Below are 18,997 nucleotides of genomic sequence, written 5' to 3'. Positions count from 1 at the left end.
ACTAATAAATCAGATAGTGTATGCATAGTAAATTTTAATCACACAACCTCAGTGGTATGTATACAATTTCACCGTAAAACTGTTTCATTATGCCTTTATATTCAAATTTAGTCTTAACAATAGTGATCACTGCTTGAACACAATCACTTCTTTTTTTTCTTTTTTGGAGGGGAGGAATTAATAGATTGAGACAAGGTGTTATTACTATGTAGCCCAGGCTTGCCTGACTTCACAAATCCTTCTCCCTCAGTTGTAAGCCAGCATTACAAATGTAGTCTACCATATCCAGCCCATAATCTATTATTTCTTATCTTGTCTACACAGCTGTAGTTCAACTGCATCTTTGCTGTTCTTTAATATGGAAACACATTCCCACAAGAGGGTTTGTACTATCTTTGAATACTCCTCCTTCAAATAACCACGTGGGGAAGTAAATGTGTGTCTCAAGTCGTATAGAGTGCCAGCCTTAAGCCAAAAAGCTAAATGAGAGGACAAGCTCAGAATTCAAACACCAGTACTGGAACAAAACAAATTTAAAGACTAATACCCATATGAATCACTCATTTGCATATGTTCTATGTTGGGTCTCATTCTTCTTTTAACAATATGGAGGGTTTGAATTCCCAGCCTTGTTCTTATTAACAAGGTGATCTACCACTTGAGCCATGCCTCCAGCCTACAACTTGGTTTTTAATATACACATGTATATGGTTTTTAATATAGGCACAATTTCTATTTTAATTAAAATTTTTAATAAAACTGGTCTCTATTTGCTTTGTCCCCATCCCCCCAAAAAAGGCACAAAAATATGAGGAATAAAGGGAAAAAGCCTGTTTATCTAGAACATCAACGTAAGAAATACACATTCTATCTTGGTGGTACCCACCCACCTTTTTTGAATTGGCTATTTTGCAATAGGGTCTTACTTGAAGCCCAGGCCTGACTAAACTGCAATGTTCCCCTACTTGTGCTTCCCCATGTGGCTGGGGATGACAGGTAGGCATCACTGTATTTAGTTACTGTAGTTCCCTCATAGCTGGGATAATCAGTGTATACCACATTTTGCCATTGGTTGAGCCTGAATCACAAACTTTTTTCTGGGGCTGGCCTCCAACCCTGGTCCTCCAATTTCCACCTCTCAAGTAGCTAGGGTTACAGGCTTGAACCATAACACCTGGCTTCATTCTTATTGAAAGAGGTCTGACAGCCTGAGAAAGCTAGAAAAGCTGGGATTTTCCTGCAGTTCTCATATACAAAATACTAGGGACTGGACAACTCCTGAATAACTCTGTTCCATTGATACTTCTAATTGACAATATTCTTCAACAGCATCTAAGTTTTATTCATGGGTGCTTCATAAATAACTATTTTGGGGCTGGGAATGTAGCTTAGTGGTAAAGTGCTTGCCTAGCATGCATGAAGACCTGGGTTCAATTTGTCAGTACCACATTAACAGAAAAATCCAGAAGTAGCACTATGGCGCAAATGGTAGAGCACTAGCCTTGAGCAAAAGCAGCTCGTGGACAGTGTCTTAGCCCTGAGTTCAAGCCCCATGACTGGCAATAAATAAATACATAAAATTTAAAATGATGTTCAAATGGAATGCTTTTATACAAGTTCACAGACTCAAGCATACTAAGCATGCTCTACCACAGAGCTACATCTCTAGCTTCTATTTATTCTCTTTAATCTGAGACTAAGATGGGATAATTATATAAAATCAATAAACTGGGTCAATGCTGTAGTTCAGTGGTTTAGGGCTTGCCTAGCATGCATGTATGAAGCTTTGAGTTCGTCCCTAGCACTACAAAATAGTAACAATTTAATTAAAATAAACCTGTAGGGCTAGGAAGGTGGCTGGGTGGTACTTGCCATGCATGCAAGAGGCCCTGGGTTCGATTCCTCAGCACCACATAAGCAGAAAAGGCCAGAAGTGGCACTGTGGCTCAAGTGGTAGAGCACTAGCCTTGAGCTGAAGAGCTCAGAGACAGCGCCCAGGCCCAGAGTTCAGGCCCCACAATGGACAAAAAAAAAAAAAAAAGTCATAGAAGCAAACATTACCCATGGTTTGGACAAGGTTTGACTTACTAAAAAGCATTATGATTTAAATCCGCAGATTTATTAGAAACATTTTTTTTTTCAAAGTTAACTAACAGAAGGTTCCTACCACTGTCTACAATATGGACTGCTGGACAAATGTTTAGGGGCCAAATTCAGAAAGGTTTAGTGCAATAGCTTGACAGTCACAGTAGCCTATGAGCTGTTGAAGGAATGTCCTGACATTTTACAGACAAAAACTATCAAACATATAATGAATCCCAACACACATGGCAAGAAATGAAGTAAAGCCAGGCCCTGGTAGCTCAATCCTTAGCTAATCTAAACTCTGCAATCTGAGGATCTCAGTTCAGAGCCAGCCTGAGGAGGAAAGCTGAAAGACTCTAATCTCCAATCAACAACAAGAAAAAAGCCAGATGTGAAGCTGTGGTTCAAGTGGTAGAGCTCTAGCCTTAAGCAAAGAAAGCTCAGGAATTGTGCCCATCCTAAGTTCAAGTGAAGTAAGGAAGTCAGGTCTGGCTGGCCCCATGTTGGCCACATGTGGATTATAGGGTCTGGCATCTTATCTTCATGCTGGGGGAAGGAAAAGCCCCTGCCCATCTCCTGCCTCCCATGTGATCGGCTTGGCCTTAGCACTGGAGACAGGGGTGGGCACTTGGCTGATAGGTTACTGAATCTGTCAGTCCTGTGCCTGGGACTTGGAATTTCCTGTGGATCTGCCCCCTTATGCAGACCCTATTTAGGCCTGAACCAGCCCTACTCCCAGGATACTCTGCCATGTGTATGTTTGTGATCAAGTCCTGTGTCCTGTCTCCTGGCTGTCTCTAGTCATCAGTGTCCCAATTCAGCTCTCCATTGGAGTTGCATTGGCTTGTTGGGATTGTTCTTGTTATTTCTTTCTACTTTAGCATTTTTTTTAGGGGGGGGTCCGGTCGTGGGACCTGAACTCTGGGCCTGGGCGCTGTCCCTCAGCTCTTCAGCTCAAGGCTAGCATTCTACCACTTGAGCCACAGCGCCACTTCCGGCTTTTTTCTTTTTGCTTATGTGGTGCTAAGGAATTGAACCCAGGGCCTCTGGCATGCAAGGCCTCTGGCATGAGCCACCTTCCCACCCCCTTTAGCATGTTTCTTAACTGTGTTGTGTATTTGCATGCTGCAGGCCTTTGTAACAACTGGTACAGCCTGTTAACTATATAATAAAGACTCCAATATTCTATATTTTAAAATGTGGCTTCTGGGATGATTTACCTTACAACACAAGAAGGAGGGAGAGGGGTGAGCCAGGTGGTAGTGGCTCAAGCCTCTAGTCCTAGCTACTGAGGCTGAGATCTGAGGATCACACTTCAAGGCTAGTCAGGGCAGGAAAGTCCCTGGAAGTCTTATCTCTAATTAATTACCCCAGGAAAACAGGAAGTGGAGCAGAGGCTTCAAGCTGTGAAGTGCTAGCCTTGAGCAAAGGAGCTCAGGAACAATACACAGGCCGGGAGTTCCAGTCCCAAGACTGATGGGGGGGAGAGGGGGGAAATGAAATATAGCTTTGAGGAAGGGGGGGGCGAGAGATATAGGAAGGGATAGGAAAGGAAAACAAAAGAGGAGGCAACAATGCTTGATAAGAAATTTACTGGTAGCCGGGTGCCTGTGGCTGACAACTGTAATCCTAGCTACTCAGGAGGCTGAGATCTGAGGATGGAGGTGCAAAGCCAGTCCAGGCAGGAAAGTCTGTGAAACTCTAATCTCCAATAAGCCACCAGAAAACCAGAAGTAGCAGAGCTGTAGCTCAAGTTGTAGAGCACTAGCCTTAAGCTGAAGAGCTGAGGGACAGTGCTCGGGCCCAGAGTTCAAGGCCCACAGCAGACAAAAAAAAAAAAAATGTACTCAGTGAAATGGGCCCTGAGAGGAGACTTGAGCTGGTACAGCTTCTTTCCAGGCTTTGCCTCTGTTTTAGGGATTTTAGGGAAAAAAACAAAAAAAAAAACTCTAAACAAGGTTAACTTGACCTTGGCTCTAATCAGCCCAGTTCTTGGAATGGAAAGAATGCCTCTAGGTCCCCCTCCCCATAACAACCTAACCCACCTTGATTGACTGACCTATAAAACAGATGGGTTGTAATCTTGCTCCAACTGGTGACTCTACCTATTGGCTTTCTGTGTGTGGTGTGGTATGACCATACAATCCTTTGTGACCTGCTTGTGACCAGACTCGACCTTGTGAATTTTGCCTTTAAAAACCTAAGTATGTGGGCTGCTCGGGGTCGCAGTGTCAGCTCCCGAGCCTGTGCTGCAGCCCTGGCCAGTCAGTGTAGGAACCTTCTCAATAAAGTTGCTTCTTTCTTAACAACTTTGTTGCGGTGGGCTCTGTCACTCCGAACGACTAGGTGGGCTTGCCTGCCTGAGTAGGGGTCTTCCTCCTACACTCATTATCTTGCCCATGTAATTGTAACTCCTTTGTATAGCATTTTCATAATAAAAAAATTTTTTTAAAGAAATACAGCTTTGAATTGGACTATTTGAATTGAACCCCACCTAGGTTTAAATTTGAGTTCTGCCTCTCTAAGTAGTGCAATCTGCAACCTGTACAACAGAGTAATTTCAATCTCACAGAATATATTAGGCAAGAATATATATGCAGCCGGGTGCTGGTGGCTCATGCCTATAATCCTAGCTACTCAGGAGGCTGAGATCTAAGGGTCTGGGTTCAAAGCCACCCTGGCCAGGAAAGTCTCTGAAACTCATATCTCCAATAAACCACCAGAAAACCGGAAGTGGCGCTGTAGAGCTCAAGAGGTAGAACGTAACCTTGAGCTGAAGAGCTGAGGGACAGCGCTCAGGCCCAGAGTTCAAGCCCCACAACCAACAAAAATTTTTGATGTTAGGCGAAATGAACCCCAAGATAAGGATTCAAATGTTTTTTCTTTCTTGCAATTGTTTCCAACATATTTATACGATGATTTCTTCGTTGCTTTGTATGTACCTCCTCCAGGGTATAAGCCCTGCTTTCACTGTATTTGTTGTTGATATATTTGTGGAGAGGAAGGGAAAAAACAAACTATTTAAATAGGGTTACAGGTGGACCCATTACAACAAGGAGATGTACAAGACATTTTGTCAAAAAACAAACTTTACAACTTTGGCAGGATGGGAGGTGGGAGGGGGTGGGAGGGTGGGGGAGTGGGAAGGTGGAGAGGAGAGGGGATGGTATGGAGAAACAAAGGAGGAGGCAACAACGATTGATAAGAAATGTACTCACTATTTTACCCATGTAATTGTAACCCCTCTGTATGGTATTTTCACGATAATAAAAAAATAAAATTTTTTTAAAAAAATTAAAAAATATATATGCATATATTTCTTTGACTATATTCAGAGTTCAAAAAACAGAACAGAATAAGCCAACTTTCTACACTCCCTCAATTCTTGAAAGAGGACTCAGAGAAAAATCACTACAAGGGGCTAGGGAGATGGCTCAGTGATAGAGTGCTTGCCTCGCATGCATGAGCATTGAGGCCCTGGGTTCAATTTCTCAGCACCACATAAACAGGAAAGGCCAGAAATGGTGCTGTGGCTCAAACGGTAGAGGGCTAGCCTTGAGCTAAAGAGGGAAGCACCCAGGCCCAGAGTTCAAGCCCAACGACAGGCAAAAAAAAAAAAGAAAAAGAAAGAAAGAAAAGAGAAGAAAAATCACCACAAAGTATACAACTAATCAAAAAGAGAGAAAAACAAAAACTCCATCAAGATGATTCAAGCATCTCAAAATACAATCTGGCAAAAGGAAGAATACCTTTAAGTTATTCAGATACAAATATAAGTTAGCTTTGAAACTATTAAAAGCAATGCCTCTAATTAGAAGAAAAGTATGTGGGCAGCTAAAGCTACCGTCCTCCCATCAAAGGAATGTGCACAATCCAGTCGACACAATCACACCCCCTCAACTGTCTAGCTTAAGATATAACTTCCTCAGTCTTCAATTGTGTCAACAAACAGCATGTGGAACAAGATATAGTTTCTGTTAATAAGCAAAAGCTACATTCCCAAAATAATTTCTTCTAATCACAAGCAAGATATTCTTTTCACGGAGGAGGGAAGAAGAGAGAAGTGGGAAGGGGAAGAGAAAAGGGGAAAAGAAAGAAAAGGAAAGGAGGGGAGGGGAGTGGCTTACCTAAATTGCTGGGCCTTGGGAAAATCAACTAAAGGCAACAGGGTGGCCCACCACACAGAAAGAAAACAGCCCAAAGATTAAGAACAGTTCAAACTCCTTGATAAACCGGCAGAAGTCCCCTATCTTGGCAAAATAAGGCTGGGGGGGGGGGGGGGGGAAGGAGGAGAGGAAGGAGGGAAGATGAAAGGAAAGAAGGGAAGGAGGGAGGGATGTAAGGGAGGGAGGGAGGAAGGAAAGAGTGGAGCAAGGGAGGAAGCAAGCAAGCAAGGGAGGGAGGGAGGAGAGCATTGTCTTTTTGCTCATCTCAGTCTCATTGGAGCTGGGAAGGTGGCTCAGTGGTAGAGTACTTGCTTCACATGCATGAGGCCCTGGTTTTGATTCCTCAGTACCACATAAGCAGAAAAAGCCAGAACTGGTACTATGGCTCAAATGGTAGAGCACTAGCTTTGAGCTGAAAGAGCTCAGGGAAAGCGCCCAGGCCCAGAGTTCAGACCCCACAACCAACAACAACAACAAAAAAGACACACTGTAAGAGACAGCATACAAAACTATAACCAATATTAAGCAGTATAAAATGGTCAACAAAATACAAATGCAGCCAGGTGCCTGTAGTTCACACCTGAAATGCCAGCTACTCAGAAGACTGAGATCTAAGGATCACAGTTTGAGGCCAGTCTGGGCAGGAAAAATCTCTGAGACTCTAGTCTCCAATTAATCACAAGAAAACCAGACAACCAGAAGTGGTTCTATGGTTCAAAGTGGTAAAGCACTAGCCTTGAGCAGAAAAATCTTAGGAACAGTGCCCACAACCTGTTCAAGCCCCACAACTGAACAAAAAAAAAAAGTTCAAATGCATTTAGTCTTTATTCTGTAATTCCATTGAAAGGAATATATTCTACACAGATATACAGATATAGAAAATAAACTTTGTTCAGGTTCTTCACTGCATCATTTTTTAATATCAAAATATAAACACTTAAAGCGCTTTCATTGTTAGGGAGCTGACCAGAGAAAATCAATAGAATTATTTTTTTTTTTTCTTTATGCTTATGTGGTGCTGAGGAATGGAACCCAGGGCCTCATGCATGCAAGGCAAGTGCTCTACCATTGAGCCACCTTCCCAGCCCCTCAATAGAATTATTATGCAGCTATAAGACCTTATGATGTATAAACACAAAGTTTAGAACAAGGATAAGAGAAATATATTTAAAAACCTTGTTAGGAGGGCTGGGAAGGTGGCTCAGTGGTAGAGCACTTGCCTTGCATGCATGAAGCCCTGGGTGCCATTCCTCAGCACCACATAAGCAAAAAGCAAAAAGCCAGAAGTAGCAATGTGGCTCAAGTGGTAGAGTGCTAGCCTTGAGCTGAAGAGCTGAGGGACAGCTCCCAGGCCCAGAGTTCAGGCCTGACGACCGAACCCAAAAAAAAAAAAACTTTGTTAGCGCTGAGAATGTGGTTTAGTAATAGTGTGCTTTCCTCGCATGCACGAAGCCCTGGGTTTGATTCCTCAGTACCACATACACAGAAAAGGACAGAAGTGGCCCTGTGGCTCAGTGCCCTCAATCCCAGAATTCAAGCCCCAGACTACAAAAAAAAAAAACAAAAAACCCAACAACACTTGTTACTCTTATAACATATAACTGTAACAAGGGTAGAAAGGAACATTTTAACCCTTTTGTGTCTCTAGAATTTTGAATCATATTCAAGATTCAAAATATCAATATATTGTTCATCACTACTTTTTATGAAAAATTTTTATTTTTTTATTTTTTATTTTTTATTTTTTTGGTCATGGGGCTTGAACTCTGGGCCTGGGCACTGTCCCTCAGCTCGTCAGCTCAAGGCTAGCACTCTACCACTTGAGCCTCAGCCCCACTTCCAGCTTTTTCTGCTTATGTGGTGCTGAGGAATCGAACCCAGGGCCTCATGCATGCAAGGCAAGCATTCTACCACGAGCCACCTTCCCAGCCCCATGATGATTAATTTTTATAGGCACACTTGTAAGCTTTTTTTACTCTTCTTTAAAATAGTAACAATCCTTCTTTACTTCTGCTGCCATAAGAAAAAGCAATCTCAAAATGCATTGGAATTTGCCTAGTTGCTAATCTACTTCCCGGTCATTTAGAGTTTCAGGTTTGTACTTGTCCTTCATTCCTTGTGCCATGTGTTAAATTGCACAAATAGCAGTATCTTCCAAACTGTGAGAAAAACAGATGAGAACTTAGCAAAAGTATAAAAGCAGCTACACTTTCACATGAGCTAACCTACTAGGAACTGCTGATATAGGGATTCAACCACCTTTATACTTACAGGGATGCTCCAGACCTGCATTCCATCACTGTAGCCAATCATAATCAGCAGTGGGGGTTCATTTCCAGTGCTATGTAGTTCTTGAAATTCCAGATTTCTTGATGTATCTACAATAGAATTAAGTATCAAAAAATTTTTTTCAAGACAAGCACTAATCAAGAAACAAGTGTACTTCTTTAATGCTATTAATGTAGTAATTATTTAAATAGATTATCTTACAATGTAAAAAGCGAGTAAGAAGAGGCTATGGAAGTGGCACTGTGGCTCAAGTGGTAGAACACTAGCCTTGAGCACAAAGAGGCTCAGGGATAGTGCCCAGGCCCTGAGTTCCAGCCCCCCAAATGACCAAAAAAAAAAAGAGGCTAGGGCAGGAGTATCAATTAAGTCAGCCTGACCAATAACATGAGAACCTATATAACAAAAAGAAAGGTACTAGTGGCTCACATCTATAATCCTAACTATCCTGTTGAAGTGGCTGAGATACAAAGAATCAGCCCATGCAAGAAAGTTCAACAGACTCCACTTCCAAGTAACCACCAGTGTGGCTCAAGTGGTAGACCACCAGCTTAGCAAGTATGATACTCTGAATACAAATCTCAGCACTGCCAAAAAAAAGTAGTGTGTACATACAACTGAATCAATATCATTCAGGCACCTTAATAACGAAGGAAATTGTGACACATGCTACAAAGATGGCCCTTAAGAACATAATGCTATGTGAAACAAGCCAGGACCAAGAGTAATCAAAATGATATGTAAAAGTAGGATAATGGTTACCAGGAGCTAAAGGGAGAAGATAATGTGGAACTATTGTTTAAGAAATATAGTTTATCCAAAAAAAGTAATATAGTTTATTTTATAAGAGGAAAGAGGAGAAGTTATGAAAATTAATAATAGTGGTACTCATACAACATTGTGGTTTGGTGTTTGGGGGAACATTTTGTTGTATTTTTGTCTTTCAGTTTTTGGGTTTTTTGAGACAAAGTCTGTCAATCAGTCTCCGGACAATCCTGCCTCAGCCTCCTGAACAGATGAACTTATGTCATCTAGCCCAGCCTTTTGATGTTTTCAATATCACGGAATTATACAATTAGCCAGACATAGGTGTCTCATACCTGTAATCCTAGCTACTTAAAAGGCTGAGATTTGAGGACCCAGTGTAGGCAGGAAAGTCTATGAGACTCTTATCTCCAATGAACCAGCAAAAAAGGTCGAAAGTGGAGCTGTAGCTCAAGTGGTAGAGTACTAGCCTTGAGCAAAAACACTTAGGGAAAGCACCCAGGCTCTGAGTTCAAGCCCCAGGACCAATACAGAGGAAAAAAAAAAACAACTTTTAGTTATGATATACAACCTATCAACCTCTAATAACACTTTCCTAAGAAAAATAAAATCAGCTGGGAGCAGGTAGCTCACGCCTATAATACTAGCTACTCAGGAGACTAAGATCTGAGGATCACGTTTCAAAGCCAGCCCGGGCAGGAAAGTCCCTGAGACTCTTATCTCCAATAAAGCACTAGAAAACCAGAAGTGGCGCTGTGGCTCAAGCGGTAGAGCACTCACTTTGAGCTGAAGAGCTAAGGGACAGGGCCCAAGCCCAGAGTTTAAGCCCCATGACCCACAAAAAAAAAAAGAAAAAGAAAAAGAAAATCGTGTATGTGCCAATCCTTTGTCTCTTAGCTTTTTCGCTCAAGGCTAGCCTTCTACCACTTGAGCCACAGATCCATTTTCAGTTTTTAGTCATTAATTAGAGGTAAGAGTCTTCCAGACTTTCCTAATGAGGCTGGCTTGAAACTATAATCCTCAGATATCAGCCTCCAGAGCAGCTAGGATAACAGGTGTGAGTCACAGGTACTCAGCCCTAAGAAAATTTTAATTTACTTCAATTTGAAGTTTAAAGCTATATGGGGGGGGGGGAGAGGAGGAGGATGGGAAGAGATGGGAAGGGGTAACAAAGGAGGAGGCTACAATACTTGATAAGAAATGTACTCATTGGGCTGGGAAGGTGGCTCAGTGGTAGAGCACTTGCCTTGCATGCTCAAGGCCCTGGGTTCGATTCCTCAGCACCACCTAAGAAAAACGCCAGAAGTGGCGCTGTGGCTCAAGTGGTAGAGTGTTAGCCTTAAGCTGAAGAGCTGAGGGACAGCGCCCAGGCCCAGAGCTCAGGCCCCACGACCGGACCCCCAAAAAAAAAAAAAAAAGGAATGTACTCATTATCTTGCCCATGTAATTGTAACCCCTCTGTACAGTATTTTCACAATAAAAAAAAAAATAAAAATTTAAAAAAATAAAGCTATATACTGTTACATTTAAGAACTGTCATACAACACAATATTTATTGGCTTTGAAGAAATGTCTATAGTGAGGTTATAGTACCTTTTAAATAAAACTATTTTGAAAACTATAAAGTTACTATAAGAGAAAATAATCAGACCAACAATGTAAAGATTTTCTTTCAAAAATCACCTCAATTTCCAACAAATTTAATTTACATATTCCAAAAAAAGTTAAAATCATACCATTCAAATCTGCATTTTCAAATCTGACCCAGACTATTTTCTCCTTTTCTTCTGTTACAGGTGTTCCACTGTAAGCCTGTATGGTAGACAAAATGTCTGAATAAAAACATTTTACAGCTCCAATATTACAATGCTCAAAACAAAGGATGATTCAAATAAAGCCAGTTCTACCCATCTCCGCCTTGTCTCCATCTTGGTAACTGGCACATTTGGGAACATTACTATTCTCAAACAATGTCAGCCCAGGAGTCTAATAAGTTATCAAAAAATATGGGTTTACACCAGAAAACTGGAAATGGCACTGTGGCTCAAGTGGTAGTGTGCTCCCCTTGACCTGAAGAACTCAGGGACAGCGCTGAGGCCCAGAATTCAAGCCTCACAACCAACAAAAAAAAGGGGAGGAAGGGTTGGGGAGGTTAATATATTCAAGAATGGCAAAGCCAGAGGGGGGGACCAAGATGGCGACGGGGCATTAGGGAAACGCCACAGCTCTCTCCAACCAAAAAGAGAGTTCAAGTTCCAACGTTTAATCTCCCCAAGAGACCGACAACAACAAAAAGACGAACACTCAGAGAAAAACCAGAGGTGGAAAATAACAAAAAAAGAAAGAGAGGAAAAGAAGAATTTCAGAACAGAGAAGAGCGAAGACCCCTCCCCCAACCTTTACTGGCCGCTCGGCAGTGCGCCAAGCCGCCGGCCAGCCGGCCCGGCGGGGGCTGCCGGAGCCACAGAGACACAGGGGGCTGCTTGCAGATCACCAGGTACGGGATTGCAGAACAGCGGATCACCAGGAACAGAGAAACCTACCAGCCGGGAGTCTCCACGAGGATCCCACCCCCACCCCTCACTCTCCACTGGAGCGGAGAGGCTCCATCCCGCCAAACCCGCCCGGCACCAGCAGCGCGACAAAGGGACCTGTCCGCAGACCACCTGCCCAATAGCGATCGCAACTACCCGGCGGGGGCCACCCAACCCAGCCCGCAACCACCCCAACTGAACTCGGATTGCAACAACAACTGAAGACCTACAGGGTGAGTACCCCACAGGGGACAGTGAATCCATCAAGGGAGACCAGAGCTGGAGGGAATCCACAGACCCTGACCTAGACTCCCTACCCCAACACCCGGACCACAGTACCCACTAAAACTGGGAACTGTTCGAGAGCTCCACCAGCCGGTGGAGCACACTCTGCTGGCCAGGCCAGAGCAAGAGCGCCCCTGGAAGGGAGCTTAAATGCCCAAGCCAGGAACAGCGCCCCTGGGTCAAGACTACCAACAGTAGAAGAAATTTGAACTGTGTCCTCCAGGCTGCATAACCTAGGTGGTATACACATTAGCACAGGCCTAACGAGCGCGCTCCAGGCTGGGGCCAGAACCAGGCCCGGGGACCGGCGCCTGAACAAAGCAAAAAGGGTCAGAAGTGGGGCTATGGCTCAAATGGTAGGGTGCCAGCCTTGAGCTGAAGAGCTGAGGGACAGCACCCAAACCTAGAGTTCAAGCCCACAACCAGCCCAAAACAAACAAACAAAAACACATCAGGAGCCCATAACAGACTCCAGTATTTGGGAGAGTGCATCCAGAGCATCTGATCTTCCCAAGAGCACCCGCAGGAGCAAACACAAGCAGTCTAGGCTGCTCAACCCTTCCAAAGGCGGGAATTGCTACAGCAGAGAGCTGAGAATCCTAAGTAAGTCAGAATAGCAGCTGGAAATAGGCTCCCAACAGAATCCAGATCAGGCACAGACTCTCTCTACCAATACAGAATCAGCAACCAAGCAAAGACAAACACACCAAAACAAGATTGAAGAGCAGTCTCCTGAACCCCCATGCGAAAATCACAGAGAAAAATCACAAGGTTTACCACTACCCAGGACAGCAAGCTCACCTCAAAAGCCAGCAGCCACGCAGGGGAGAACCCCAGTGGGAGCAAAGCAGGAATGGAAGACAAAAACTACATCCAAGGGTTGCTGGAGGCAATGACTCAAGAAATAAAGCGAGAAATGGATCAGAAATTGAAAGAGCACAAGGATGAACTATCAAAAGATATACAGGACATCAAACAAAAGTTGGATGCAAAAATAGAAGCTGCACAAACCTCAGTAAGAAGTGAGATAAACGCCAAATTAGAGGTAATGCATACTGATCTCACCTCATTGAGAGGTGAGATCAGTACTCTGAGAACCAACATTGAATCCATAAAGGGATCCATTTCCACCATGCAAACCACAATAGAAGCCACGGTCAACAGAGTGAATGAAATGGAAGGTAGAGTGTCAGATACAGAAGACAGAATACACCAACTGGACCAAAAAGTGACAGATATGGAAAAATCACTCAAATTAAACCAAAGGGAAATTCAAGAGCAAGCAGATAATGCTAAAAAATTTAACCTTCGCATAATCGGAGTGGACGAAGGTGAGGAATTCCAGAGCAAGGGAATGCAACACCTATTTAACAAGATAGTCAATGAAAATTTTCCCCACCTCAAAAACGACCATCTTAACTACATCACAAAAGCTTATCGAACACCCAACAAGCAAGATCCCAGGAGAAACACTTCTAGGCACATTATAGTAAAAATGATGGATCTGAATAATAAGGAAACAATCCTGCATGCAGCAAAAATGAAGAAGGAGCTATACTACAACGGGAAAAAAATTAGAATCACTGCAGATCTCTCCACACAAACAATGAATGCAAGAAAAGCCTGGGAAAGCACCATACGAGCCCTGAGAGCCAATAACTGCCAACCCAGACTGATATACCCGGCAAAGCTAGCATTCACATTCGATGGAGAACTGAAAACTTTTAATAGCAAAGAAAAACTAAATGAATACATAAACATTAAGCCAGCATTACAAAGAATTCTAAGAGGGGGGACACAACCTGAAGAAAGCAACCAGGAACTGGGACCTGCCCCAAACAGGCATTACTCAAAGTCTAACTGAGCAAGCACAGGAGGAAAGGAAAGAAGAAAAACTTAGGAAAACGGAATGGCAGGGACAACAATGCATCTCTCTATACTTTCTCTTAATATAAATGGGCTGAATTCGCCAATTAAAAGAAAACGAACTGAGGACTGGATCAGAAAACAAGACCCATCCATCTGTTGCCTTCAGGAGACCCACCTCTCAGCCAAACATACAAACAAACTCAGAGTGAAGGGGTGGAAAAGGATCTACCAATCAAATTCCCCCAATAAGAAAGCAGGTGTAGCTATCCTGATATCTGACAAAATAAACTTTTCATTAAAATCAGTACAGAAAGACAAGGACGGACACTACATATTAATAAAGGGAACAATCCAAGAGGAGGATATAACCATCATCAACTTATATGCCCCAAATATCGGTGCACCCAGATATGTCAAACAAATGCTCTCAAACTTACAGAATAAAATAGATCCCAATACGATAATACTAGGAGACTTTAACACGCCACTCTCACCAAAGGACAGGTCTACCAACCAGAGGATTGGCAAAGAAGCTACCGAATTAAGTGAGGCCATACTTCAAGCGGAATTAACTGACATCTACCGAGTATTTCACCCTAAAACAACACAGTACACATTCTTCTCAGCAGCTCATGGAACTTTCTCCAAAATAGACCATATCATAGTTCATGCAAGGAACTTAAGCAAATACAAAGGGATCGACATAATCCCCTGTATCCTATCTGACCACAGTGGAATCAAGCTAGCTCTCAATAACAAAGCATACCGCAGAAATTTCTCTAATACATGGAAATTGAACAGCACACTCCTTAACAAGGCCTGGGTAACAGAAGAGATCAGAGAAGAAATAAAGCATTTCCTACAACTCAATGAAAATGAAAACACCTCACAAAGAAACTTGTGGGACACAGCAAAAGCAGTCCTGAGGGGCAAATTTATTGCCCTCAGTGCCCACATCAAGAGAATGGAGACAGACCAAGTAAATAATCTCATGTTGCAACTAAAACAGCTAGAAAAACAAGAAAAAATGGGACCTAAAGCTACTAGACGAAGCCAGATAACCAAATTGAGAGCAGAGATTAACCAATTAGAAAATCAGAAAACCATAACCAAAATAAACCAAACAAAAAGCTGGTTCTTTGAAAAAATAAACAAAATTGATGGCCAGTTGGCAAGATTAATTAAAAAAAGAAGAGAGGAAACCCATATTAATAGGATTAGGGATGCCACGGGAAACATCACAACACGTACCCAAGATATCCAAACAATTCTAACAGACTACTTTCAAAAGCTATACTCTCTAAAGGAAGAAAATCTGGCAGAAATGGATGCATTTTTAGAGAAATACAAGTTACCCAAACTGAGCAAAGAAGAAGTTAACCAATTAAATAAGCCAATATCCTATAATGAGATACAGGAAGCTATCAAAAGTCTTCCAACAAAAAAAAGCCCAGGACCAGATGGATTCACAGCAGAATTCTATAAGACCTTTAAAGAAGAACTAATACCCATACTCCTCAAGCTCTTCAGAGAAACAGAGAAGGAGGGAGCTATCCCAAACTCATTCTACGAAGCCAATATCACACTCATCCCCAAACCAGGCAAAGACCCAACCAAAAAGGAGAATTACAGGCCAATCTCCTTGATGAACACAGATGCAAAGATCCTTAACAAGATTCTAGCTAACAGAATCCAGAAACACATTAAAAAAATAATACACTATGATCAGGTAGGCTTCATCCCAGAGACACAGGGATGGTTTAACATACGTAAGTCAATAAATGTAATCCAGCATATCAACAGAGCCAAGGTCAAGAATCACATGATTATAGCCACAGATGCAGAAAAGGCCTTTGATAAAATTCAACATTCATTCATGCTAAAAGCTCTGGAGAAAATAGGAATAGAAGGAACATTTCTAAAAACAATAAAAGCCATTTATGACAGACCAATAGCCAATATTATACTTAATGGGGAAAAGCTACAACCAATCCTCCTAAAAACAGGAACAAGGCAAGGATGTCCACTGTCTCCACTCCTCTTCAACATAGTCCTAGAACCCTTAGCCAGGGCAATAAGGCAAGAAAAAGACATTAAAGGGATCCGCATAGGGAAAGAAGTTAAACTATCCCTTTTTGCAGACGACATGATACTATACCTCCACAATCCCAAAAACTCCATCCCTAAACTTTTAGAAATCATAAGTCACTTCGGCAAAATAGCAGGATACAAAATAAACCCACAAAAATCAGTTGCCTTCCTATACACTGATAACGCACAGGAAGAGAGGGAAATAAAGGGAGCAACCCCATTCACAATAACCTCCCAAAAAATAAAATATTTAGGAATTAACCTAACAAAGATGTAAAAGAACTATTTAATGAGAACTATAAAAAGTTAAAGAAAGAAATTGCAGAAGACACTAGGAAATGGAAAGACCTCCCATGCTCCTGGATAGGCCGACTTAATATAGTAAAGATGGTGATACTTCCAAAACTAATATACAAATTCAATGCAATTCCTATTAAAATCCCAATGACGTACATCACTGAAATACAGAAAACAGTCCAAAAATTCATATGGAACAACAAAAGACCTAGAATAGCCAAAACAATTCTAGGGGATAAAGACAATATGGGAGGGCTATCCATGCCGAACTTCAAACTCTACTACAGAGCTATAATCACAAAGACAGCATGGTACTGGCACAAAAATAGACCCGAAGACCAATGGAACAGAATAGAAGATCCAGATATAAATCCACAGGCCTACAGCCAGCTGATATTCGACAAAGGAGCCAAAGACATACAATGGAAGAAACACAGCCTCTTCAACCGCTGGTGCTGGGAAAACTGGGCAGCCACATGCAGAAAACTAAAAGTGGACCCCAGCCTATCACCATGCACCAACATCAACTCAAAATGGATTAAAGACCTTAACATTAAACCTGAATCTCTGAAACTACTACAGGACAGAGTAGGAGAGACACTTGAACTAATAGGCACAGGAAGGAACTTCCTGAACAGAGTCCCAGGGTCACAACAAATTGGAGAGAGACTCGACAAATGGGACTACCTTAAAATAAAAAGCTTCTGCACAGCTAAATCTATCGCAACTAAGCTAGAAAGACAACCAACTAATTGGGAAAAAATATTTACCAGCAATATATCAGACAAGGGGTTAACATCCTGTATATACAGGGAACTCAAGAAACTAATCCCTCCCAAACCTAACAAACCAATTACTAAATGGGCAAGGGAACTAAAGAGGGACTTCTCAAATGAAGAAATAAAAATGGCAAAGAAACACATGAGGAAATGTTCATCATCCCTGGTGGTGAAGGAAATGCAAATAAAGACAACCCTGAGATACCACCTTACCCCAGTCAGAATGTCCCACATCCACAAATCAGCCAACGACAAATGCTGGAGGGGATGTGGAGAAAGAGGAACCCTATTACACTGCTGGTGGGAATGTACACTTATACAACCACTTTGGAAAGCAGTCTGGAGGGTCCTTAGAAAGCTAAAGATTGACCTCCCTTACGACCCAGTCATACCACTTCTAGGCATCTACCCTGAACAACAGGAACCAATATACAAGGACACGTGCACCTCCATGTTTATTGCAGCACTGTTCGCAGTAGCTAGGATATGGAAACAACCTAGATGCCCCACCACAGATGAATGGATCCAAAAATTGTGGTATCTATACACAATGGAATATAATGCAGCCATTAGAAATGACAAAATAATGGCATTTGCAGGGAAATGGATGGAGCTAGAAGGAATCATGTTGAGCGAGGTAAGCCAAGAATGAAGAGACAAACGGTACATGGTCTCCCTGATAAGTGGATGCTAAATCCAAAAGGTTAGGTGATACGACAAAACTAACAGGACTTAAGAAACAAAGAACTCCCGCTCATCTGGTTGAATCACTACTAAATATCCCCATGCTGCTGATCACAAATATGGTATATAACATGTGAACACTGTTATATATTACAGACTGTGGTAGACAATTTGCTCCAGGGAAGTTAGAATGAACTTGTGACTTTGAAATTATGTAATCATTTAATCACAATCAAAAAAAAAAAAAAAGAACCTCGGGGAAGGGAGGGAGGGAGGGGATGGTAGGGGGAAAACAATGGAGGGGGTAACAATGTTCAAGAGGAAGTGTACTCATAACCTCACTCATGTAACTGTAACCCTCTGTATAGTAGCTTTACAATAAAAAAAAAAAAAAAATGGCAAAGCCAGACCCAAGGGACTCAAACCTGTAATCCTACCTACTCAGGAGGCAGAGATCTGAAGATTACAGTTCAAAACCAGCCTGAGGAAGGAAAGTCGGTGAGACTCTCATCTCCAATAAACTACCCAAAAACTAGAAGTGGGGCTGTGGCTCAAGTGGTACAGCACTAGCTAGCTTTGAGCTGAAGAGCTAAGGGACAGCACCCAGGCCCAGAGTTCAAGCCCCATGACCAACAAAAAGAAAGAAAGAAAGAAAGAGGGGGGGAGGGAGGGAGGGAAGGAAAGGAAAGGAAAGGAAGGAAGGGAAGGAAGGAAGGAAGGGAAGGAAGGAAGGAAGGAAGGAGAGAGAGAGAGAGAGAGAGAGAGAGAGAGAGAAAGAAAGAAAGAAAGAAAGAAAGAAAGAAAGAAAGAAAGAAAGAAAGAAAGAAAGAAAGAAAGAAAGAAAGAAAGAAAGAAAAAAAAGGAAGGAAGGAAGGAAGAAAGAAAGAAAGACAGAAAGAAAGAAAACAGAAGTGGCACTATGGCTCAATATGTACAGCACTAGCCTTGAGCAAAAGAAGCTCACAGACAGAGCCCAGGCCCTGAGTTCAAGCCCCAAGGTCAGCAAAAACAAAAACAAAAAGTACCACCTAATTCTAGAAAGCCTTCTAAGATCACAAAGATTAGCATCCACTGCTAACTGGTGTCAAAAGCAACCACTATTCAAAAAGAGTTACCTCTCCAGATAAAGAAAGTTTTCACTTAAGAAATTTAAATG

At 42.2% G+C, this 18,997-nt stretch overlaps 1 protein-coding gene across 6 annotated transcripts in view; it reads right to left on the bottom strand.

The window, feature by feature from the left end:
• The window catches only part of Bcas3 (BCAS3 microtubule associated cell migration factor), a 526,670-nt gene that overhangs the window by 495,224 nt on the left and 12,449 nt on the right, over positions 1-18,997 (bottom strand). For all 6 annotated transcript variants that reach the window (XM_042692171.1, XM_042692205.1, XM_042692180.1 and 3 more), the window contains exons 4-5: positions 11,039-11,114; positions 8,523-8,629 (exon numbers count right to left, since the gene is read on the bottom strand). In XM_042692171.1, coding sequence (XP_042548105.1) covers positions 8,523-8,629; positions 11,039-11,114 — 183 coding nt within the window. The remainder of the gene's footprint in view (positions 1-8,522; positions 8,630-11,038; positions 11,115-18,997) is intronic.

The sequence above is a fragment of the Dipodomys spectabilis genome, unplaced genomic scaffold (genome assembly GCF_019054845.1).
Source record: "Dipodomys spectabilis isolate Male_0828 unplaced genomic scaffold, ASM1905484v1 ptg000004l, whole genome shotgun sequence".
NCBI lineage: Eukaryota > Metazoa > Chordata > Mammalia > Rodentia > Heteromyidae > Dipodomys > Dipodomys spectabilis.
This window is presented reverse-complemented; position numbering and strand designations above follow the sequence as displayed.